This window comes from Lingula anatina, chromosome 3 (genome assembly GCF_051362555.1).
Source record: "Lingula anatina isolate TDL-2025a chromosome 3, LinAna3.0, whole genome shotgun sequence".
In the NCBI taxonomy this organism is placed as follows: Eukaryota; Metazoa; Brachiopoda; class Lingulata; order Lingulida; family Lingulidae; genus Lingula; species Lingula anatina.
Genome location: NC_141769.1, coordinates 5433413 through 5458586, shown reverse-complemented (window position 1 = coordinate 5458586; position 25174 = coordinate 5433413). Strand labels below are relative to the sequence as shown.

Here is a 25174-nt window from a genome sequence, read left to right as displayed (position 1 = left end):
TTTTACATACTCAACTAATAATGTTGTAAAGATGCAGGAAATGTCAACCAAACACTTTTACATGTCTTATTAGTTAAATAATGAGACTGTTAACATGCCTAAGAGTTGAATCTGAGAAAATGTGAAAAAAACAGCATAACTTCTAAAATAATGCCCCGATTATGCTGATCTTTGAACTCAACCTGCGTTTTAGTAAGATTAACCACTCCTGTGAGTTTAATGACAATTGGCCCATCTGTTTTTCTTATATTGTGTTTACAGTGTTGCATATATGCTGAAAAATGAAAAAACAGTATAACTACTAAAATAGGGGCCCGATCATGCCGATTTTCGAACTTGACCTGCGTTTTAGTAAGATTGATTACTCTTGTGAGTTTTATGACAACAGGCCTAACGGTTTTCCTTAAAATGTGTTTACAGGGTTGCATATATGCTGAAAAGTGAAAAGACAGCATAACTTCTACAATAATGGCACAATCATGCCGATTTTCGAACTTGACCTGCGTTTTATGAATATTCATCAGCTCTGTAAATATAAAGCCAAAAATTAAAACTGCCCTCCACCTATCGTGTTTACAAGGAAAGTGCACGGCGCCGGCGACGGCGACGGCGACGACAGACGCAGGTGATGGCAATATGTACAGACACATCTGTGTCTGTACATAAAAATATTTAGTTATAATCTGTATCACTACATCTAGAGTTAGCAAAATATCACAATACAATGTAAGATACACATCAATCCAACTAACAAATACTAATAGCATTTTGGAAAAAAAATATGAGTAACAAATAAATACAAACCTGGCACGCAGTTGTAGTGAATCTCCAAATATCTTGTGGCGCCGCCACAGGTGTCACTTTCACTGAAGATGTCGCCACTGGCATTGACACTGCACTTCTGTATTCCATTGCAAGTATCAACCACTGTATTGAGGGAGGTGGAGTCCAAACAGTCAGATCTCTATCAAAATAATAATAATAATATTAATAATCAAAATAGTCACATCTCATAGGCAAAAGTGTTACGTACATAACTGTGATAAAATCACTATACATAAACGTTAAGATAATGATAATAGTACTTAATAATAATAGCTAGTCACATCTCATATTTTTCCATCAAAGATAATTAAGTTACATTTACCTGTACTGTACCATTGCAGTGTGTGAGAGAGGTGCGTCCAAAGTTTGCGTAGGAGACCCTGACAACTTGTCCTTGACCACAGTCCAGTTCCGCCATATTGTTCTCACATGTGATGGACATAAGACGGCCCTCACCTGACACAGATAAGAGTAGGAACACAATTAATAATAAATTATCTTGATTATTACGAGTTTCTTTAACTAAGTCTCTCCTTCAAATGTGCAGAAAGTAAACTTTCTGATGACTATATCTTAAGCTAAAAAGGCATCGTGAAACTCGCCCAACCAGTCCAAATATTTTCATGATGTGGCTGTCATGGGAAACCTTTTTTTCATTCATTTTAAATATCTTATAGTCTAGTAAACTATAGCCTAAGGTGTTTAAATTACATACATAACATTCACTATATCTCATACATGAGTTTGAATAAATTATACATTTTATTCTTTTGTTTAAGAACCTGTTCTTACCATGAGCAAAGTTGGAGTAGAAAACACTAGATCCATCTATCCAAGAATGGCCATGACCTCCCCACTGCATTCCAATGTAGAAAGATTTATCCTTGTAGAATGTCCTGTAAAACAGGGAAAACATTTCCTTTTACGCCTCCCCCAGCCTGAGTAGTTCATCAATTCTACAAGACTCATTAGCAAAATCAATGATAAATTCAATATCTAAGTTGACTTATACTTGGCCACTTAAGGCAGTTTTTAATCATGCCAAACCCAAGATGAGATTTTTCAATGTTACCAAGATTAATTGTCCATTATTCAAAGTGGTAATCCAAAAGATTTAAGAGTACAATGGCATGACCACCTTGTTTGGTAATCAGTTACAAACACATTTTGTGGAGTTTCAAAAAAAAAGAAAAAAAAAACTCACCTGGCTTTCTCCTTGATGAAACTCATCTCTTCTGCAGAGTTAATGCTGGCGAGGTTACCCCCATCTGACTGACACTGGGAGGAGGCGTTTTCAAAACTCGACTGGGTATCAGAGAATTTGTAACATTGTCCACGCCATTCAAACCACCCTGGTTCACAAGCTAAATAAATATGAAATAAATCAGAAGTAAATTGATTTATTTCTTTCCTTCATTTCTTGAAGTACAAGTAGGTTTTTTTTCACAAATTTGAAACAATTTGAAACAGATTTATAAGCAAAATACATTAATTATACTAGTAAAGGTTCTTTCACAATTTGACAGTTAAAAAGAGACCAGCTGGACTATTTGATTCACACACCTCCCAATCTTGGCAGTTATGGAAAAAGAACCATCATGATCTTAATTATTAATTGGCAGTGAAACAATACTGTTCTTGCTTATTATTTTTAGCCCAATAATTACTTAGTATCTGTAAAAAGATAAAATAATTTTTTTTTTCAAACATAATGCATTAAAAAAAATTAAGCTACCATATGACAGGTAGAGCACTGAATTCAAATAAATTTAGATACAAAAAGAACAAATTGTGTACCATTTTCTTGGTCTGTAGTACACTGTCTCTCATAATAGTCTGTGTTGGCATCTTCTACCCACTGGTTAGATGTGATAGTGTATCTGTTGTGGGTCATTAAGTCACAGGCACTGTCAGACACACGGAAATTGAAAGACCTGCAAGTTGAGTTTTATCTTCCCATTAACTTGTAATGATGATTGATCTACGTACCCAGTTCTTCAAATCAAGAACTACATCATCAATATCAGAAATTATAGTTGAAGATTTGAAATTATGCTTATTTTGTGCCATGATAGTTAAGACGATCACAAAACCACTGAGTTTGAGGTCAGCATCACTTTAACGTCAGCTACACTGCCATCTTTATGTTATCATCATTGGCTTTTTTTTCTACATTTCACATTGTTAATTTGTCCGCACTCCTACCTGTGTATCCAAAAAAATCATCACAACAACCTTAATTAGTACTTGTATGTGCTATTCCTCTTAATATATAATCCCCAACATGGTAATCAATATTCTCCTCCTTCCCTTCTGCACATTTTACCTTATCCCAAAACCTGTTACATATGTACTCAGTACCCCCTCGATCCCCACCCCCACCCTATAGCTGTTTACCTTAATTACCATCTCTATACTGACCACCCTAACCAAACCCACCTAATCCTGCTTTCAAGTACAAAAAAAAAAAATTAGATTTGACATATCTGCACTTACCTGCAAGTGAAGGTCTTCTCATCCAAACAAGCACGTTTGCAATCTGCCACAGTTGTTGAAGTTACGGATTTGTCAAAGGCATTGAGGTTTATTTTTTGTCCCTCAATGTGTACAAAGCGACATTCTGTAATCAAATCAGAAAACATTATTGTACACAAGAGCAAAGTTTCATTAGCTTTGTTTATACTGATAAATATGTAAACCGTGAATGAAAATTCAAACCGCATGTACCCGGTATCACCTCTAACATTTCTGCAGCTTTCATGCCATTACACTGTAGGATTAAGTAATACCTGACAATTTTGCAATGCATAGCTATTGATAGGAGATATATAATTAAGCTTTAACTTATTCTGTACATATGTATGTATACATTAAATCTTTGGTGACTTTTACAGACCTGAAGGAAAATATTGCATTAACGCATCATAATTTTGATTTAGTTTGAATATATATATATATATAGAGAGAGAGAGAGAGAGAGAGTGTAAATCTTAAAACATACAATTATAAAGTAATACACAAAATGAAGTGCAAGCCCTCACCTTTCATCATGTATTAATTTAACTTAAAACCTTTCATTCATTAGTCACTGACTGATTTTTATGCATGCCTTTTTTCCTTAATTTATTCAGTCAACATTTGTTTGTTATGTCAATAAAAGCCAAAGGGAAACATACACTGTAATTGTATTCTTACCTTCAGGTTTTTCACAAACAACATTCCACAAATCACCATAAACACACCATCGGTCGTTCCACTCCATGGCACGATCCTGTAAGCAACGCACACAGTCTTTTGCACTGGAGTCTGGATCCCTACTGTCCCAAAGACTCCACAACACGCGCGAGCCATCGTCCCAGAAGTTGTACTCATTCACGCTGCTATCTTCCTGTTGAAGTCCCAACCACCAATCACGTCCTGTGTAATTCATTTTCTGAAATTAGAACCATGAAAATGCTTAAAATTAAAAAGAAAATATATAATTTTACTCATAATAGATAAAACATCAATTGAAATAAGTACTCCAAAATATAAGATTAAAGATTCCATCTGTATTTTTTTCCATGGGATGTATAACTTGGTGATAACTGAAACTATTAAAATTTCCTGGAAATTCATCTTTTACTTTCTTTCTTTTTTTTTTGTCTTGTTGTATAAAGTCTACAATGCTCATAGTGCAACACTTTATGGTAGCCAAAAGGATTACTGCTCATGATGACTGTCTTAGCTACCTGCAGCACATGGTAAAGGAAGTCTTGCTCCAACTGACTGCTGATGCTGGCACGCTTTGCCCCCAGACTATGACAGAAATCTTTGGCCTGGATGCCATCATAACCAATGGAGTTTGCTTCTTCAAAGTAGTAGCAGCTGCCTTGGAATGGGTGCCAACCAGTGGGACACTGGGTGTCATCTAAAACATGGAACAGAAGTTCAAGTAGGTATCATCTAAAACACAAGAGTGGCACTTCTAAAGCAAATAAATTAAAATCAGGGGGTAGGCTCAATTAAATAAATGGCAAAAATCAAATAAAAAAGTAATTATTACATGATTAATCTGCAGTTTTATTGTTTACATATCTCCACATTTTCTTCCAGATTGAATAAACCTTCAACTTTGGTTGGTGAATTAATTTCAGCAAAAGGACAAGATGGAACACCCCCACCCTCCAAAACATACACAATGCAATATTTGAATATACCTTGAAACCCATTGTATCGAGACAGGATTTCTTCATCAGATATCTTGTAGTTGTAATAAAATAGTTCCTTGAGATATCCTTGAAAGGTGTTGGCAATAAAGATGACATGGTCACCCAAGTCCTCAGTCATGGCCATGGATTGCTGTGAAGCCTCCAAAACTCCATCAACATATATCCTCCACCTATAACAAGGCAGCAAAGCTGTCAAATGTACAGACAAAAAACAGAAAATAAAGATATAACAAGGCAGCAAAGCTGTCAAATGTACAGACAAAAAACAGAAAATAAAGATGCAAAAAAGGTCATTTTGTCAATTTTGATGCAATAATAAATAATGCTTATAATAGCACTCTCAGTCAACACTGAATTTTAATCTTGCACAACAGGTAACATGGTCAATAACAGGAGCAGACCCAGAGATATTTTCTGACAGTATTACAAAGTATCTATGTTGATCCATCCTCCATTTTGATGGTCTTCCAACAGAAAAAATAGATACCAGTCAATATAAACTTAATAACCTGACTGCCTTCCGGAAGACCCAGAAGATGGTCTCAATCCACCCCTTCAATATGATTACAGTTTCAGGACCATGAGAGTTCAAATTCACATTATGAAAGTCTCAATATTTGAAAAATGATGACAGTGCATAAAATAATATTACATAATGTTTAAAGATATAAAAAACAATACAACTGCTTTTGTAGAAATACAGAAAATATGCAGAGCCCCAGGCAGAAGAGAGTTAAAAGTCACAAATGCAAGTGTTTGAGAAAAAATTATAAAGGAAAACAACAAAACTAGAAAAGCACTTTGAGAGTGCAGACCTCTGCCAAGGCAGCAATTGTTGATTATTATTGATAATTGATTGATTATTGATCCGGACCACCACCAAAAATTAATCATTGTCCTCTTTGGCCCACTTCCGACAGTTCCTGAAAATTTCTACAAAATTGGTCCATAACTTTTTGTGTTATGTGGATGACAGACAAACAGGGGTGAAAATATAACCCCCTTGGCAGAGCTTGAGGTAAATATAATTCCAATGAAGATGCTATTCAAACTTTTAATCTTCCAGTTTTATATATATATATATATATATATATATATATATATATATATATATATATATAACTTATTTGCAATATTAAACAAAATTTACCTGCATAATTATCACTGCTTCCTTATTATTAATCTAGCAGAGGGCTTTACCTTTGGGAGTTTACAGGGAAATATCAATAAGTGTGCTTTACATAATCTCATTTAATGGCCTATTAAAGCAAATGACTTTATAACTCTGAAATTGATCTACTGATACCCAAGGGTAATTAACAGACTGACCCACTCAAAGGTCTTCAGGCCCATAAGTCACACCTTAAGAAAAGCACAAAACCATAATGCCCAAAATAGGAGACTACCAATCCTGATGCAATAATACATTATGGTTAACTGCACAGTCAACATCAACTTATGCACAACAGGTAACACAGACGAAAGTAAAAGCATAAGGCTCCAGGCCCATCAGAGTTCAAGTTTATACTTAGAAAGTGCCAGAATGAGAAAAATGAAAATTTCACAAAAAATGCATAAATACAATAAACATGATAATCCAATAGATCTGGTTTTCTCATGAGCTGAAGGCCAATCCTAAAAATCGTACTTGTAAGTTTAAAATCATAATAAGTAGCACAGTTTTCTTTTCATAATGTTTGCAGTAGCAGTGCAAAAAGATTGTTGTCAATTTTGATGTAACACTACATAATAAATTAGAGAATAATTATCACCAATTTTTGTTTATTGACTATAAATAGGATGGACATGTAGAAAATAGGATTATCATTAGGCTTCATGTCCATGGGAGCTCCGAGTCCCACAATGAATATGCCAAAAAGATAATGAATATTACACTAAAATGTATAATTTCCAGAAAAAGAAGCCAATTAGACTGCTTTTCTAACTCAGGCTGCATTTTAGTCCTGTGTTTCTTTTTTGAAAGTTTGACAGTCATAAGTAACACGGTTTTCCCATAATGGTCATCAAGGCAGCAGCACCAAAAATTGTTTTCTTCTATTTTGATGCAACATTACATAATGCTTAACAGCATAATGATCACCGATTTTTAATAATAAAATATAAGTGTCATGGATTTTCACAAAATGTGACTAGCATGGGTCTTCAAGCCCGTGGAGGTTCGAAGTCACACCTTGGAAATGCCAATATGTGAAAAATTAAATTTTCACAAAAAACTGTTTAATTGCCAGAAAAATTTACCAAACAGACTGCATTGCCTACTGAAGCTGTATTTTAGTCCCATGTTTCTTTCCTGTAAGTTTGAGAACAGTAAGTGACATGATTTTCCTTAAATGGTCATCATGGGAGCAGTGCCCAAAATAGGGGTTTCTTCAAATTTTGATGCAATATTACATAATGTTTTACAGCATAATGACCATCAATTTTTAATTATAAAATATTAGCATCATGGTTATTCAGAAAATGTAACTAGCAAAAGTCTTCAGGCCCATGGAACTTCAAAATCACATATTGAAAATGCCAAAATGTAAACAAGACAGCACTGTTCTGAAATGGGTTTATTTCCATTTTTAACACTTTTTTAACATAAAACAAAATAAACAGTTTACTGCCATTTTTATATGACCAATGAAGAAAATTGATGAAATGGGAAAAGTATCAATAGAACAGTGTTAAATGTCCAACTTCCTCCATTCTGAGATTCTGAACATAGTGGATGAATGCATCTGACCAACTGTAATGATATGAGTTTATTTCCATTTTTGACACTTTATTACACAATACATGATAACAAGTTTACCATCATTTTTACAAAATCAACTAACAATGTTGTAAAGATGTAGGAAATGTCAAACAAACACTTTTACGTATCTTATTAGTTCAATAATGAGACTGTTAACATGCCTAAGAATTGAATGTGAGGAAATGTGAAAAAACAGCATAACTTCTAAAATAATGGACTGATTATGCTGATTTTCAAACTCAACCTGTGTTTTAGTAAGATTGGCCCCTCCTGTGAGTATAATGACAATTGGCCAATCTGTTTTTCTTATATTGTGTTATCAGTGTTGCATATATATATACTGAAAAAAGTGAAAAAACAGCATAAATTCCTTATAAGTGACCCGATCGTGCTGATTTTCGAACTTGACCTGCGTATTATGAATATTCATCAGTTCTGTAAGTTTCAAGCCAAAAGGTAAAATGGTTTTCCACTTATCGTGTTATCGGTGCTGCATATATGCTGAAAAAAGAGAAAAAATAGCCTAAATTCACTAAAAATGACCCAATCATGCTGATTTTCGAACTTGACCTGCGTATTATGTATATTCATCAGTTCTGTAAGTTTCAAGCCAAAAGGTAAAATGGTTTTCCACTTATCGTGTTATCGGTGCTGCATATATGCTGAAAAAAGTGAAAAAACAGCATAAATTCCCTATAAGTGACCCGATCATGCTGATTTTCGAACTCGACCTGCGTATTATAAATATTCATCAGTTCTGTAAGTTTCAAACAAAAAGAAAAAACAGTTTTCCACTTATCGTGTTATCGGTAAAAGTGCACGGCGACGGCGACGACGGCAACGACGGCGACGACGGCAACGACGGCGACGACAGACGCAGATGACGGCTATATGTACAGACACATCTGTGTCTGTACATAAAAATTGGATATAAGTTAATGTCACAGACCACACTAGGAGGCAGCCACCCTCTCACACACTAAGCTAACATTTTTAGCCACCCAAAGCTAATTAGTAATTAAAAATATTTTCTAACATCCTCCCAAACATCTTTTTAAGATCCTCATGGCAGATCTACATGTATACACTGCCAGCATCTTTATTCTCAAAACACCAAAAATAAAAATAAAGCTGATCCATTTTTGCTTCTGAAACATGTTGAATCTATAACTAACACTTAATACACTAAAAGTGTATGTGAATTTTATAATTACCAGTACGTATTTCATTGACAGCATACTTCTGTATTGTCCGATTAAAGTGGAGGTTCAGAAAACTTAACAAAGGGCAGTTGGATGGAAGAGGATTGACGTACAGAGCTATATACAGGAAGGATGTGCGTGGAAGATTTTACTTCCTGTTGTAATACACAATTAATGATTTTGAAACTGCATTGAACACAGCCTTGGTTTTACTTCCTGTAAGTTAATGTACCTTTTTAACTGCACTACGACTTGACACTGTTGGAGCTGTATTGTACACAGCTTTCATTTGCTTCAGAAGGTAGACAGTCTGTTGTTGAGAATTTCACATCATTAATCTTCAGTTTTATTATCATTTGATAATGTTATATTCTTATGTAAGTACATAAAAATAAGGTGTTCTTACGTGGCTGTGGTCTGCATCTCCTGGGTAAACACAATGAAATGCCACTGGTCGTCATTGACAACGCTGGTTGACACTGGATTTCGAAGAATAAAAAAACCAAGGAATTAAAACAGCTGAGTTAATAATTAAACATAGAAGAAGAAGAATATTACAGCCAGTTTGAGTCTTTTTTGTATTTTAACATTTATAAATTATGCTAAAATATCTCAAGTTGAAAATTTTAGACATAGGTTTTCATTGACTCAGCCCTGTTTATTAAAAGATATCACTCTATATAAAAACTGATTTAATGACTCCCACTCACCTCCCACCACATAATTAAAAGGACAAACTGACTAAAATTGTTCCAGTACGTAATTTGTGGCTCAAGTCGTTAATTTGGGCATTCATGCTAACAAATCTAAATGTCTAATCCACTTATAAGACCTATGAAAAGAAATTTTGCTGATGAAAACACAGCATTGGCTCCTTTCTTTGCTGGAGTTTTGAATAAAATAATCTAGCTATTCTTCTTCACTTACCAACATTTCCTACACTATAGGCATCAAACATAGCTTTTCCAGCTGAGTTGATGTATAATACTTTTCCATGCGACACCCATGTGCCTGAAAATTAATGTTTAACTAATATTTAAATCTATTTATATTTCAAATATATCTTTGCACATTAAACATAATTATAAACATGTGGTCGGTCACATTAACACTGGCCCCATAATAAAAGCAAGAAAAATTGAAGCAGTGCCACCTGTAATTAAAATTGTCTAAAAAAAAGTTCACTCTTTAAGTTCACTCTTTAAGTTCACTCTTTTTGATTCTAGGACAATTCTCCCTGGACAATTCCCCCTAGGACAAATCAATTCCAAGACAATCCCCTGCCCAGACAGTATCCCCTTTCCCAGGAATTCTTCTGAATTATCTATTTGAGGCATTGACTGGTATATATATATACTTTTAACACTCTGGTTAAGTAAATGATAATAATAATGAGCTAGAAAACCAGTTTCAAGAGTTGTTGCTTATTTATGTCAGGGGGTAGTGAAATTTGAATGGACTTTGACCCAAGGTAAATCAGTAAGTCCAATTAAATGAAATATTATTTTGGACATTTTAAATAAATATCAATAACAGGAAATGCATTGCTATTGTTCAGGGAATTGACATAATTTTTTGAATAGACAACTATTGATTTATCTTAAACTGAATAGGCAGAATTTTTGGTCTAAAAGATTGGACCACTTTTGGGCTATAGTACTTTTGTGAAACTGGGCCCTGGGGGCTCATATGGCCAGTACCACAGGCTAAAATATATGGGCACAGACTATTAGAAAATCTTAATACTTTCTAATTATCTCAATTAAGCAGAAAGAAAGTTTTGAGATAGCAAGATACTTATATGTGACATGATTTTGAATACGCAAAAAGCTACCTGAACTCTCTGTTCTTCTCAAAATGCTTCCAGTATGAGTTGTTCGCACCCAAACAGACAAAGAAAAATCAAATTTGCCAAAATTGTTAAATTTCCGTGACCAATTTGGCACAGCAGTCCATGCCTCAGTGGAGTTCTTGTAATACTGTCCATCTCCACCAAAATAGGTTTCTTCAATCCAAATATATTCTCGGGAATCTGAAATAATAATAATGAAAAAAAATGTTTTTTCTATTTAGATTTTTTTTTTAATTTAATGAAATTTTCAATCATCATTTACAGACACTCACATGTACAAGGTGCGTGGAATTTCTTTTTTCTCTTTTGCATGCATATAAATTCAGAATCTTAACCTTTTAAATTTCACCAGATTATACAACTGATCCACCAGAAATCACCTTAGTTATATATTCGCTTTGGTAAGAAATGGCGCTGCAAAGGTTTTGTTTGCAATATAACAAAAAAGTGTACTTCAAAAGGAGTGCAGAAAAACCTGTGTGGGAAATCTCATATTATAGATTAGTTGCATAAAATACTCACTAAGGCTATTTCTGTAGACATACTCCAAGTCTGTATTGCCAATGCGGTAATCGTAATACATTACAGTGTGTAGGTGACCGGTGAATTTTCCTACAAAGTTATCGGCACAGTTGCCAATACGCATCACATGGTTGCCGTCGTCAGTCGCCAATGCCAAAGTGCCCGTTGTGTCCTGAACTCCATCAACTGTTAGTCTGTACCTGTAACAGATTTTCAAGTACCACTTATTTCATGAAAAATTTAGTTTCATTACTGGTTGATGCACATTCAGGCTTTCTGTTTAAAGCAATCCTATGAATTCAAGTTTACCATTGAAAATGGTTCACTTTTCTTATAACAGGTCCTGGACATTTATATCTTAAAACATATATATAGGCCAAAGTAGTTTTAATATAACAGGTGTCACTGAACATATTTTGCGAAATCGTAAAAAGTCAGTAAATTTCTTGCACATTAGTTCTAAATCATCACTTTATATTAGTGCAGGATCGAGGCATTTTGAAGATGGCGGAGAGGTCCCAACTCACGAGTTGCTGGATGCAGTGAACTGCCAGGCGGCCATGTGCCATTTCCCGTCATTCACAACCTTGGATCCCCCTGAAAATCATCAAACAATATATATTTCAGTAGTGACATTCGTACGGTACTATATCAGAGTGAGCTGATATCTCAACCCACATTTCAGAGGTCTTTGGAAATTACACCATATATCTACACTGTCTACAATCAAGGATCGAAGCAGATCTACTTCATCTTCCCCCTTGGCTAAAAGAAACATCCGCATCCTTTCATTCAGTAGCCATGTTGTTTACAGAACTTCGTAGGCGGTTTTCATGGAAGATGCACTATACTGCATGCACGCAGCATTTATGTAGAGAATTTCAAAACCTACAGTAACATACCATTTATATACCATCGTGCATACTGTATAATGAGTCATTGAGACACTATATAATCCAGAGTTGGACATGAGTTCAATCTCTCAGAGCCCAATTTTTGTTCTGCAGTTTGTCGTGGCGGGGGGCACAGCAGGTCACGTGCTCGCCCCCCCCCTCAGGAGACCCCCCACCCTCTGCCATTCCCCCTTGTCCCTAAAGCCCCTATTTCACCCAGACCACGAATCCCACGAATGGCCATGAATTGACAAATTTCAGGATTCGTGGTTAAATCGTAATCAGTTCGTGAAGTTCTTAACAGATTCGTAGGCCTATATAATCGTAGTCAGTTCTTTCAATTCTAGATCAATCGGGAATTCGTGCCAAAAATTTTGAGCTGTTCAAAATTTTGGCCACGAACTCCCGATTCCAAAAAATCGTAGCGAATATCTGGACAATATTCGTGCGATTCCAGCCGAATCCCACGAATATTCGTACCACTATCGCACCTGTATCGTAACTGGTTGAATCGTAGAGCGTCTCGAATTAGACCAGAAAACGGACAAAATCTCACGAATCCTGAAATTTGTCAATTCCTGGCGATTCGTGGGATTCGTGGTCTGTGTGAAATAGGGGCATAACGAAAAGGCACTATAACAAGTCACCAGGGCCTAGGCCTACTAGACTGCTAAAACTTACTTATGTATCCAATGCCATGCGAATCCGTCTGTATGTTGCCGTCTCTGATATAGAAACACTTTCCTTTACTAGCCCAGGTTGCTGCAGTATAAAAGTCAATTCATAGGTTGTAGGCCTATGTTTGTAATGTTATATAGTCTGTTAAGAAATGTTAAGTTTAGATTGGCTATATAGGCCTACATATATAAATAAGTAAATAAATAACACAAGTAAACCTACGGTGGAATATTTTTATATTTTTTTGTACAAATTGGGAAAATGATATTTGAGTGGTGCATTACTGAGACGAGAGTTAAACCTCACAGCGTTCTCTCATTAAAATTCTCTCTCTCTCTCTCTCTCTCTCTCTCTCTCTCTCTCTCTCTCTCTCTCTCTCTCTGGTGTAGGGGGCCTACTTACTGCCGCTGGCGGTTTTAGCAAAAATGCCTCCATTGCTTGCGTATGTCTTGAACCAGGCAATCACAGTGTGGTCAGTGCCCCCAAACGTTGCCAAGCTTGCTGAAAGAAAGAAAATACATGGATGGTATACACTGTTATATAATAACTTTAACCCAAATGTAAAGAAAAATTAAAATCTGAGGAACAGGTTTTTGAATCCTCAAGATAAATTGGTATAAGGTCGCTTTGATAATTTTCACCTCCGGGTTCTTAAAATTTAACAAATTGGTCAACGCGAGGCGACTCGCTGTAAAAGTCAGAATGCGAAATTAATTTATTAGGCCTACCTATTTTATAACATCTAATGTTTAAAGTGCATAGGCCTACATGTAGCAGTATTTTTGGTGTTGTCATGTAATTTATTTTTAAGGAAGGACACCAAAAACATTTTCATTTTGCGTGAAAGATTCCCTTTTTAAATTTGAACCCCGCCATATTTCACACTACTTGAATTTTGCTGGGAATCGTTTAAATTCCCATATTCAGTTTTTCTAACGGTCATAATTGTGATCTTTCAGGGCTGATGTATTCACATATGTCAGAAAGACTTTATCATTAAATTACTCTTTTAAGACATTTCTGACCGTTTTACAGAATGTAGAATGTGGTTTAGTAAAATTCGCATAAGCCGGACGCTTCAGGACCTTTTTTTTCAGTCACCCGAAGTTCGCAAATTACAGCTAATGCCAAAGTAAATAATACAATCCACACGATGAGGGTCCCATTGGGTTTTATCGTTAACGTGAAAGTCACATTTTATTTATTGAGATGCGCGAAACACTCATATTACTTAGCGTGATCTTTGAAGCACCCCATTCCCGTGACTCGTCAATTCATGCAGTTTTTTATTCTCCCCCCTTCGTGAAACGAAGTCCTTATAACCGGTGATTCGTGATTTTCGTGATTTTCAACTCGCTTTAACATTGAGCTGTGAATAAAGTTTTATATTCTGTGATTTGTGAGCTGATGATTTTATTTCCCGTGAACTGTGAATACTACCTCCCAACGGGACCCTCCGAGATTTGTTAGAAACAATCGACGTGTCAAGTTATAGGGTGACGACATATGCAAAGCCTACTTTACGTCAAATTAATGGATTTGTTAAGGAAAAAGAATATCAGTGATCAATATGTTCCGTTCCCTTGCCTTTCTTGACAGCTAGGACCATCCAGTCAATTTATCGACACCATCACCAGCATATGTTGTGTTACTGCTACACTCCATTACCAACTAATGTACTTATCACAATGGATTCCCCTCAAGGTTTTAGATAAATAGGGTGTTCTATTGTGTAAACTTGATAAACATTTTGATTGCTTCAGTGTTGGCAACATCACACGTCCTGTATTTCAGAGGTCAATGGAATCTAAGGACATACTTTAGAGACTTTCCGATGGCTACTCGTTTGCTTTTTTATTAAATCACTTCCTGCAATTAGCAAACGTCAGCCGAAACGTTTTGTTCCGTATCAAATACATCCATATTTTTATGAAAACATAACGCAATTTTTATAAATATAGTCTCTCTGAGAATCGATTAAAACCTGATGTTTTTGTGTTGTGTTTGAGTGGCGACTTAAGGGGGGAGGACTTGAGGGGGGTAGTACATGTATAACATGACATTGTGTCGGAGGTATACAAATATGTAGTGCTTTTGAAGCCGCAAAGCTCAGTCTTGTAGAACATTTGCGATACGTCTGCATTAGTTGCCACTGACTGAAACTATAGAAAATCCTGTCACTGATAATTAGGGTGAAACTTGAGCTACCCGCGCATCTATTTTAAAAATTGATGCTCTTTTTTATGGGGCCCACTTACACGTATTCACTGGCTATACATCGTCAAATATTTATTTCAAAACTTGCGAGTCTGTGGTCAATATGACATTAACAGCCGCCTATGGTAACTGGTGACTTAAAGATTTTAGTAAGCATTTTTGACTTGCTAGAATTTAATATTTATACGGGTTAAGAAAAAATAAAACAATGTTTAGAATTAGGCGTCGGAGCAATGTATAAGATTTTGCCACCAGAGCAAACGACCACATTTTCAATAGATTGTAAATTATATGTTGATTGTGACTTCAAAATTTATAAATAATCTATAAAAAGTCGTATATTTCACCTTAAAACCTAGATTACATTTGCCACGAACGCCGTACGGTGATATCGTATACAGGAACGATTTTCTGTGCGATTTTTGACATCGTAAGTGACTACGGGCTACGTCGAGTACGTTTACATCACGGGCGGGTGTCATGCCATTTCATGCCATTATCTTGACGACATGAACGGAAAATTCGGTTTGTCGTTTGAAAAGTAAACCCAAGGAGCCCTCTCGGTCTCAGTGCAGTTATCGTAAGCTTCCTTCCATAAGTTTTCGGTGAAGATCTCAACGATTTTTAGCATCCACGTGGTCAGAGTACGGAAAAATCACAGGTTCAAGTTCGTGCGAATGAATTACACCAAGTAAAGAAACTGTGCGCTGTCATCTAAGCAGTACTACGGCCTACGGATTAGATTTTCAAAATTTGTCAGGGGTTTTAGTTTGACAAAATCGTATAGGCTACGAAAGCGGGATTTACGGGCAGTATCGTAAATCGCATGGCAAATGTAAATTAGGCTTAAGAAATTATTCAAAGATCAACCGATTTGATAATGTCTGACATTGAAATGGAATAACCCCAAATTTGCTGTAGTGGGAGATGACAGAGTATATACACACTCTGGCCAATTATGTGTGTGTGGATGTGCACGAGTGCTTATGCTTTTGACAAATTAACAAACTGCACGTGCACGGACACGGGAGTTGCAAATTACTGGCTCCTTTTTTATTTTGTTTTTTCTTTTTGCGAAAATCAATTTTATGGGCCAAGACCCGTTATTCGTTTCACCTTAAATCAGAATACATCTGTAGGTCAAGGCCTTCATCAAGTTTCTACTTTATCTGGAATCGTAACTTCATCAAAAGATTGTAACCACCCAAAGGGCTAGCTCAATAAACTAAATATACCTAATATTGTAGGTCAATGGATTTAATGGACACACCTATATACAGAAGTTTTTTCCCCTTTTCTTTCTAGTTTCTGTCTATTTGTCTTTTGTATGATTACTTTAAGTTAGCTGTCACATTGCACGCAAAAGATAAAAAGATAAATAAGTATTAAAAATAGAAATTTATTTCTTGAATTAAAATCTCTTTAATATCTTTCTTTTACACTGACAAGGCGGCTACTCGATCTATCACTTGGCTCCGCGTCATAAGAGAACAACAGACCGAAAGTTCCTTTAACATTTTTAGCCAAAATTATAGTACACTTTGACTCGAGATTAATCAGAAATATTCCACTTCATAAAATATTGTGCCTGCTTTATACGGAGAGAGAGAGATAGGCCTACAACTCATGTTTGACTTGAACGTGTATTGCCTACACTATTTTAATGGATTTCTTGTGCCGTACTCTCAAAAGGATGCCACTTTAAAACCTTCGAGCATACCGAGATACGTGAAAAATCGGATTTACGTCCGGCACCCTCTCTGTCCTATAACATCAAAAATAGATCCATTTTTTGATTTATTATAGATATCCGATATAAATGAGTTGCCATGGAGGGTTATGTTTTAATATCCGGAAGAAGTTTTGCTTAAAATAACGCAGTTTTGCAATCCCTGAACAGGACATACGTACTGTTAAGTATAATTCTTATATAAAAAATAGGATTAACAAATGGGACAAAACAGCTCCACCACTTATATCGATTTCAGGAAAGGGCTAAAATTTGAATGAACGTCATGTAAGACTACTATTTCCTTGTCGTCTAGGAAATAATACATGTGCATTAAATCAGGGAATTACATCGTCTGCGATATAACTCCCTGATTAAATCCAGCATTAAAGCTTCCAAACAAAGTGTAAGAGACTTCTCTGCAACGTGCCTCTTCGAACCAGTAGGTGAGATGGTACATTTCATTGTATGCATATTTACTTTCAAGAGAGAATGCGAGTTTCCGTTTGACGTCAATATTGAATCCTTACAAAGGAGCGAAAATTCGTTTACCTGATAGAATAATGACACTCAGTGCTGATCAACTGAGGAATTTGATATCTACCAGATAAAAAGAGATCAACTTAATGTTTTAATGTAAAACAGATTAATACAAGTGTGAGATAATACACTGTTACACGAGTGATGTATAGAGGCGTTATGTCACCAGATGGTGACAGTGTATAATTTTTAAGCATATTTTTGTTGACTTTATTCTTAGCATTCCTAAAGATTTTTTAAAATGCCTGACATTAGATGAACACATTTTAAAGGGAATTTTAGGAACGACTATATTGACGTACACGTATGCTTATTCTGATGTGCACTTGGTTTTATATTTTGTGCAGGCGTAGGTGTATGCGCTCGTCAGGATAACACTGCTAAACGCAAGGTCTGTCTGTGAAATTATCTGAATGAATTATTTTAAATGCTTCGAAAAAATTGTTGACATTTTTAGAACAGATAGTTATTTAGGATGAAAAGAAATGATAAAATTTCAACTGAATGAAAATGGACATTTTTCATTGGGTTTTAATGTCATTTATATTTAGCCTTTTAGACTATTACGTAGGTGCACGCTGTCAAGGTTTGGTACGCTCGTGGTTTGCAAAAGAGTTTTTCACTTACCATCCGCGTGGTCAATATCAGTGGACCCGTCGAAATACGTAATTGGCTGCAGTGCAGAAACTGAAATAAAGGGACGACAGATATTGCTTAGACTATGTTTACTCGAACTCACTTACATTCGGATATGATGTTTATTGTTTTAACAATAAAAATTAGGTTGTAAGAAATTTCAGTAACAAAATAATACTACTGCTTAGCTCAGTAAATTTATCTGCTATTTTAGGTATAACAGATTATGTGTCTATATCTAAAAAGTAATTTTCTATGATGAAAAGTATCTAAAACTACTATTATCTATATTTTCATTAAATAGTAGGGTGGGACAATTTACTTAGTGTTTGAAGAAAAAAATCTCAAGTACCACAGTTACATTACATGATTTCATTTTGATAAGGCTTCAGTGCAAGTCTTATCTAATTTTCGAAATTCAGTGCTGTAATATGACACTTTTTTAAAAATAAAATAAAAAGAGGTTTCTGGATTTGGTGGAATTTGCTACTCTTTGATTTATTTTCCATGTCTTGGCCCACCTCGTGATTTTCATTGGAAAGTATTTAACGCTGTCTTTTTTAAATCACCAAGAGAAGAAGTGATTACCTACAAAATATTTTTTCACTCAAAAAAGAAAGAAAAAGGCACATTACTTCTTTATAACTTTTATCTACTTACAATACTTAGCCTCTATGTGTGCCGCGAACACTAGCATCATCAGCACGAATGGAAATATCCGTCCGACGTAGCTTGACTCCATTCTTTTGGTGTTATTAATAGAAGTGGCCAACTATTCCAACTTTCTTTCCCACGTAGGAAAACGAGATTAGATGTTCAAATTTCTCTCGCGACGGAGAACAAGATAATATATCCCATGTAGCAAAACCCTTTTCTTCAAAACCCGAATCGTGCCTTTCGGAAAATAATCAATTGGCGAGGAACGCTTCCCAGCCACAAACAACGCTGGGCCAGCTAGGACTGACGAAGCTTCAAATTTTGAAAAAATACCACACTCATAAACCAATCTTGCTGGTAAATTTACCTATGGATTATTCTTTATTCTAACATGACGTTCAATATTGACCATTGTTTCAATGATCGATGCAAGGGTCTAGTGAGTTGAATGTATTGTTTCGCATATAGATCCATTCATCTCGGATTCGGCATAGGAGTCGATTTCTTGTTTTTATTCCAACGCGTTTTGACTCAAATTCGATGATGAAGGGATAGGGTATCTGACAGGAGAACGTGCTCAGAGCGGGTAAAGAGGGGATTTTAATAATTTCCCCTTTTTATAAAGCTGATTGGCGTTTACACTTCGGGTGGAGAGAGAGAGAGAGAGAGAGAGAGAGTATATGTATGAAGAAATGTAAGGGATGAGCCTTGTATAAGTAAGAAAGTACAGGACCCTTCCCACGCCTCTCTCTCCCTCTATCTCTCTCTCTGAATTTCAGGTCGGCCAGTACAGAGGCCTGTCATTCCCTTGTCGGCTGCCGTTGTGCTATCTAGAAAATATCTACAGGCAAATGTTTTGAGGATTAATTGCTTGCATCGCATATTATATAAATGAATCAATCAATCAACCAATAAAAATGACCAATGCAAATGCTGGAAAAATTTTTCAAACTATCGCTCGGTACAAGCGATTTCAGATGTAAAAATGGTACGGTTGACAACTTGGCTACAGGTACATCTCTGAATTTATTATCATAGTCTGTGAATATGAACTATAATGTAGACGCTGTCAACTACCGCAGTCTGGACTCGACTAATCGACGTAGCTTGCAAACTAATGTTCTATCATATCAAAATATATGGCTCCGTACAAACAGAACTGGTTTTCTTCAATTATACGCATTTATAGGAACAGTTTCCCGAAGCCTTTCCGCGGCCGTTTCATCTGTTAGAAGGCATTATTCAATATTTTCGGAGCAGAACAAACACTTATCGACACACCTGAGGACACAAATCAGAAATAACCCAATCAATATTCGAATTGCATTAACCGTATTTCATCAAAGCAAAACAGAGAAAAATCGACTATTGATAGTGAAGGACGAAGCTGACAAAAGAATCAATATCCATCTTTTAATAACCCTTACATTTCGTTATACCCCGGATCGACCATTTGCAGACTAGCCAATTAATTTCGTAAATCAATCCAGACGCGTAACAATCAAAAAAACAAAACAAAAAAAAAAAAAAAAAAAACGTTGATATCGCAATGGCTTTTAAAGGTAAATATAAAGACAGAAAACTGCCATGTATATTTGCTGTGATGGTATTGGAATCAAGAAAAAAAAAGAAATCAAGCCATTTATTTGAGTACCCACGCTTCCTTGCGGGTAATATTGATGTAGACTTTTTTAAAGAACAGAAGTAAACATAAACTCGGCAACAATTTCTACAAAATATATGGCTAAGGATTGAAAATGAATATTCAAAAAGAATTGACGAAACTTTGGCAAATTTACAGATGTTGTCACAGTTATGGTTAACTGCCATCATTAGGGTTTACACAAGCATGTACCAGTAATGAAATAGACTGTAGACTTGCTTAATTGTAACTTTCGATGTCATATTTATTCTCTATTAACAGACATCCGTCTCTTCAGTTTACCTATATAAAGAGTACTTTAGAAATCTAGACATTTTCTATGTTGTGACATCAGTACCTGAACATTTCAACCTTTTGAATTCGGACCTTCGGATTGTTTTATAAAACAGATGATTAATTGATTAAAAAGGTCGTTTCAAACTGTGGTTGATTGTTGTAGAGGGGTCATTGTGTGAAATATTTTCATTATGTTTGTTTATAAAGTCTTGGACATAATATTATGTCCAAGATAAAACGTTCTCATGGTCATTGTGTTGGAGGGGTCTAATAAAAGTTACGAATCTAAAACACTATCAATGTAATTTCATTGTATTAATTTCCTCAAATAAATCAATCTTACACTTGGCAATGAGACTTTAAGCACAACAAGAATCGAAAAAATACGAATTTTGATTTGCCCTGAGAGAGAGAGAGAGAGAGAGAGAGGAAGGGAGAGAAAGACCATTTGAAAAGTCACGAAATATTATGTATAGAGCCTTTCAGTCTAGTGTATGTTTTGAATTACTCATGACTTATATGCCAGTCTTTCGACGAAATACCCCTCTTTCGTTGCAAACTTTGTTTTTTCCCTAGTACATGGTGCTAATTCATGTCACCTTGGTGTGCAGAAAATTCCTAATTGCAGTGCATTGAATTATTTATCTACGATCTTCAATTTTCTCAATAATCATCAATTTAAATATCATGGAATACACGAAAAATGTTTTTGCGTCGGGCATGGTTGAATAATTTATTAACGAACATTGTGCTAAAAAGTAATAACCTATGCATGGAAAGTCAGAGGTGCTTTATCACTTCAAAGACTGCTGCAAACATTTGACGGATTTCTTATTCCCGACTACCTTGCGGATAAACAGCTACATAAAAGCTATAAAATTTCTGGGTTTTATTCGGTTGTCTTCTATTCATTCTTTCTATACAAATTTTTAACCCTGCGGCAGTTCTGACGCTGTCGTGCTACATGTCATGATCAGAATCAGGTAGTCCGATCATTGTCTTCTTTTACTTTTGGCGGGGTTTTCATCTTTGGAGTTCATCAGAATATTTCTCTTCCCTTGAACCGAGAATAAAGACGGACAATGAATTTTTCCTGACCACAATTGCTCTATTTCAAAGTCTAGACTTTAGGACGAAACTCATGAAAGTCCTCAGTTTTGTTGGTTGGAAACAAGCACATAGTAGGCTACAATTCCAAGTCGGCTTATCAAATATAGGTAGGTTAGAAAACTATGCACGTTACTCTTTATTAAGAATTTTAAGTTGGACCTAAATAACATTTTGTTTTATTGGACGATCGCTGTCTAATGTTCTAAGAAAAGAAGTCAAAGAGGCAAAATGTTTGTTAAAAATATTCTCATATTTCTATCAAGCGAGCATTCGGATGAAATGCATTAGTTGTGAAAAATGTCGGCACAATGACTCAACTTCAGCACATATACCTCACTTATTAAGAAAGTGCTATCCGAGCCATCTTATTTGTGCATCAATAAATATCGCAAACAATCTGTTTCTAGAAAAAATACAGTTTAATTGATCAAAAGTGTAATGAAATTCAGAATGTGTATGAAAATAACTTTAAAAATGATAATCAGAATAAAATTGAAATACTGTTCAAATAAGAACAGTATTTCAATTTCAATTTCAGATAAGCCTTTCTCTTTCCTCGTTTCCTAGCAATTCCAATAAAACGACAAATCAAACGTGGTAAATACTCAGCTGAAGAATAATGTATAAAAAAGGTACAAACCTTTGGGAAGGATTGCCTTTATTTCGTTTAATTGAAATCATTAAATCTTCATTATAGTCTTTAAAATAATCGAGAGCAGCTTAAAATCATCACTTTTACTACATAATACTGTACAATGTATTCCTGTCAGTGGTGCTCTACATAAAATAACATCACATGTAAGTGAAAGATAAAATTTACTGTTTATAACATATAGGCTAAGAGCCAATGTATAGGCCTCGTGTAATGTGATAACACTGCTTCACTTGCTTGTGCTTAAACTAAAACTGATACGAGTTCTTTCTACTACAAAACAACAAAATCATATCTCTCAGATAGTTTACACATTTTAAGGAGGGGGTGGGGCACAAGGACGCAATACATTGTATCATGTATGTTAAGTGCCAATGTGTAACAACATATGTACTACAATGCAGACCAGGGGAGTGGGGGGGGGGGCAATCACATTCCCCTCCCTTAGCTTCTGAGGTTCCCCAACCCCTACTCCTAAAAAGTATATATCATTTTTACTCAAAAACAATATACCCATAAGCTAAGAGGCATGGTACATTACTTTTATGTAGCAAGAATGAAAGAATACTGGTAACAAGTTCATCATACTGCTGGTATACAGTGAAAGTGACTCATGGCATTTTATAACTTAAATCAAAAATAAAACAAAAATGAGAAATAATACCAACTTCCCCAGACCAGCCTTTTGTATATCAAAATAAATATCGTATCACACCAATATAACTGCATGATCTTTTAAACTGTTTTATTTTCAAAGCAAACACTTGCATTAATCAAGGTTCTGCTTTAAGGCAAAAAAAAAAAAAAAATAATAATAATAATAATAAATAAATAAAATAAATAAAATAAAATAACTTCAGCTGACTGCACTGACACTAAGGCATCTGTTTTTTTCTTTTTTTTTTTTTATTTTTTAATCCACTGATATGCTACAAGAAGCTGGAAACTAAAACAAATTTCATGTCAAGACCCGAAAAATAACAATAGTTAAAGGTGATCATTTTGCTTCAACGATGTTTTAAACATTAACCAATATAAAAATAACAAGTCTACTTCCCCTAAGAGATGCCTTATAAGCTTAACTGCCTGAAAATAGTGAGAAAAATCCGTCTTTCAGGGCATAGAAATTCAACAAATACAATCTCAAGCAGCTAATACTCTGCTATAATACTTTAACAATTCAAAATAAATCAAAATCTTATGGTTACAAATAACTCACATATCTCTCCTTATGTAAATCACTCTTATCATACACATTTTAATAGAGAAAAGACAAGGAAGGTCTGATAAAAATGCTTCTAAAAATATAGTACTTATGGAAATATTACTGTTGTAGTAAAGGTGATTACAGTATTCTTTACTGATATTAAATATAAAGTGGTGGGGTTTTTAATATTTCAAAACTTCCTTTTTTTTGTTTTAAGAAGCCTGTATTTAATATCTCAAACAGATATTAATAGTTAATAAATAATTAAATCTTAACATAAATTGTGAAAAAAGTAAGGAGTGCATGTAACTCACTCAAGTCAGAATTAATTGCTGTGAGATATACTCAGTGTGCATTTTTAGGTTGACCATGCAATGATGTCAGGAAAAGTAGACATTTTGTTACATGCTGGAACCTCAACATGAGCAGTCTATTGAACAGTTTAACCATTCTCCCCCCTCCCCCACCCCCCACACACATGCACACAAACATGGGCACACACAATGGTGCTTCAGTTGCAAAATAACAAAACTCCTGCCATTCATGTCTGTTACATATAGCTATTCCACAAAATATCATCAATAAAAAAAGAAATACATTGCCAGTAATTTCAAATAAAATTCAATCAGGGATAACCAATCATTTATCTTAATCAGGAATAAAATTGGTTAAACCTGTGTGCCTCTTCCTTTAAATCAGCAATAAAACCAATAACTGAATTAGATGTGCTGGTGCGTTATGCTTACGTGTCATACAGCTATGCATCAGCGGAAACAAAAAAGCCCTCAACACAAGCCCACAGGGTCTTTCAGAGTGGAATGTTGGTCTGTTTTGTAGAAATATTGGACCGCGAAGGACTGATGGCGGCTGTTTCAGGCAGGGTTTCCTTTTATTAAAAACATTAAATTAATCACATTCTTTTAGAATTCCACTTAAACATGGCATTTTATTTGTGCTCTCCAACTCTTGCTTTCACAGCTCAAGCATTCAAAATGCACTCAGCGCTCACAATATCTAGACTATGTAAGTATGCCTTTTATCCTGTCAGTCTCATTGGGTGCACACCAGGTTTGCTTAATACTCAAACCAGCTTTGACCCAGTGTAAATCTGCCTTTGACCCAAGTTTCAGCAAATACTGTGCACAACACCTAAGTTGACTTCAGACATGACCCTAAATATAAACCAATCAAACAAGCAAACAAACAAACTTTCCCTTATAGAGTTAGGGGGTGCCACCGAGCTATAGTACAAGCCTGTTTCAACTGTAACATATTCAACCAATGTTCATATTCTTCCCCTTGAGAGTCTGCCCCTACGCGCACACGTCCTATAAGTTCACTATTTGGCATTTTACTGTCAAACACTTCAAGTTCGACTGACGAGGTCTTAAGCTGGGCATTGCTTATTTGATGGAATACCAAGGCTTCATTCCACACTGGATTGGAAGCACCATGAATCACCCTGGTGCGCTTTTTCTTTACTTTCCTCCCTCCTTGAATAAAGAATACTTTAACAAATGGAGCTGAAAAAGAGAAATATACA

At 35.3% G+C, this 25174-nt stretch overlaps 2 protein-coding genes across 11 annotated transcripts in view; both read right to left on the bottom strand.

The window, feature by feature from the left end:
- Positions 1-19036, bottom strand: part of LOC106180720 (uncharacterized) — a 35090-nt gene extending 16054 nt beyond the window's left edge. Inside the window, exons 1-18 of one of the 4 annotated variants that reach the window (XM_087008811.1) lie at positions 18727-19036; positions 18058-18117; positions 13347-13445; positions 12948-13028; positions 11901-11970; positions 11374-11573; positions 10834-11031; positions 9927-10010; positions 9406-9478; positions 5025-5206; positions 4557-4735; positions 4021-4258; positions 3322-3445; positions 2623-2759; positions 2030-2189; positions 1618-1721; positions 1148-1281; positions 805-964 (exon numbers count right to left, since the gene is read on the bottom strand). In XM_087008811.1, coding sequence (XP_086864937.1) covers positions 805-964; positions 1148-1281; positions 1618-1721; positions 2030-2189; positions 2623-2759; positions 3322-3445; positions 4021-4258; positions 4557-4735; positions 5025-5206; positions 9406-9478; positions 9927-10010; positions 10834-11031; positions 11374-11573; positions 11901-11970; positions 12948-13028; positions 13347-13445; positions 18058-18117; positions 18727-18808 — 2365 coding nt within the window. In that variant the 5' untranslated portion in view covers positions 18809-19036. Of the gene's footprint in view, positions 1-804; positions 965-1147; positions 1282-1617; positions 1722-2029; positions 2190-2622; positions 2760-3321; positions 3446-4020; positions 4259-4556; positions 4736-5024; positions 5207-9405; positions 9479-9926; positions 10011-10833; positions 11032-11373; positions 11574-11900; positions 11971-12051; positions 12214-12275; positions 12428-12947; positions 13029-13346; positions 13446-18057; positions 18118-18726 lie in introns of those variants that run through there. The other 3 variants (XM_087008812.1, XM_087008813.1, XM_087008814.1) reach the window with 3 other exon arrangements.
- A 3358-nt stretch (positions 19037-22394) lies between these two features.
- The window catches only part of LOC106158899 (synaptotagmin-5), a 59568-nt gene continuing 56788 nt past the window's right edge, over positions 22395-25174 (bottom strand). For all 7 annotated transcript variants that reach the window (XM_087010099.1, XM_087010098.1, XM_087010102.1 and 4 more), the window contains one exon: positions 22395-25154. In XM_087010099.1, the coding sequence (XP_086866225.1) occupies positions 24847-25154 (308 nt within the window). In that variant the 3' untranslated portion in view covers positions 22395-24846. The remainder of the gene's footprint in view (positions 25155-25174) is intronic.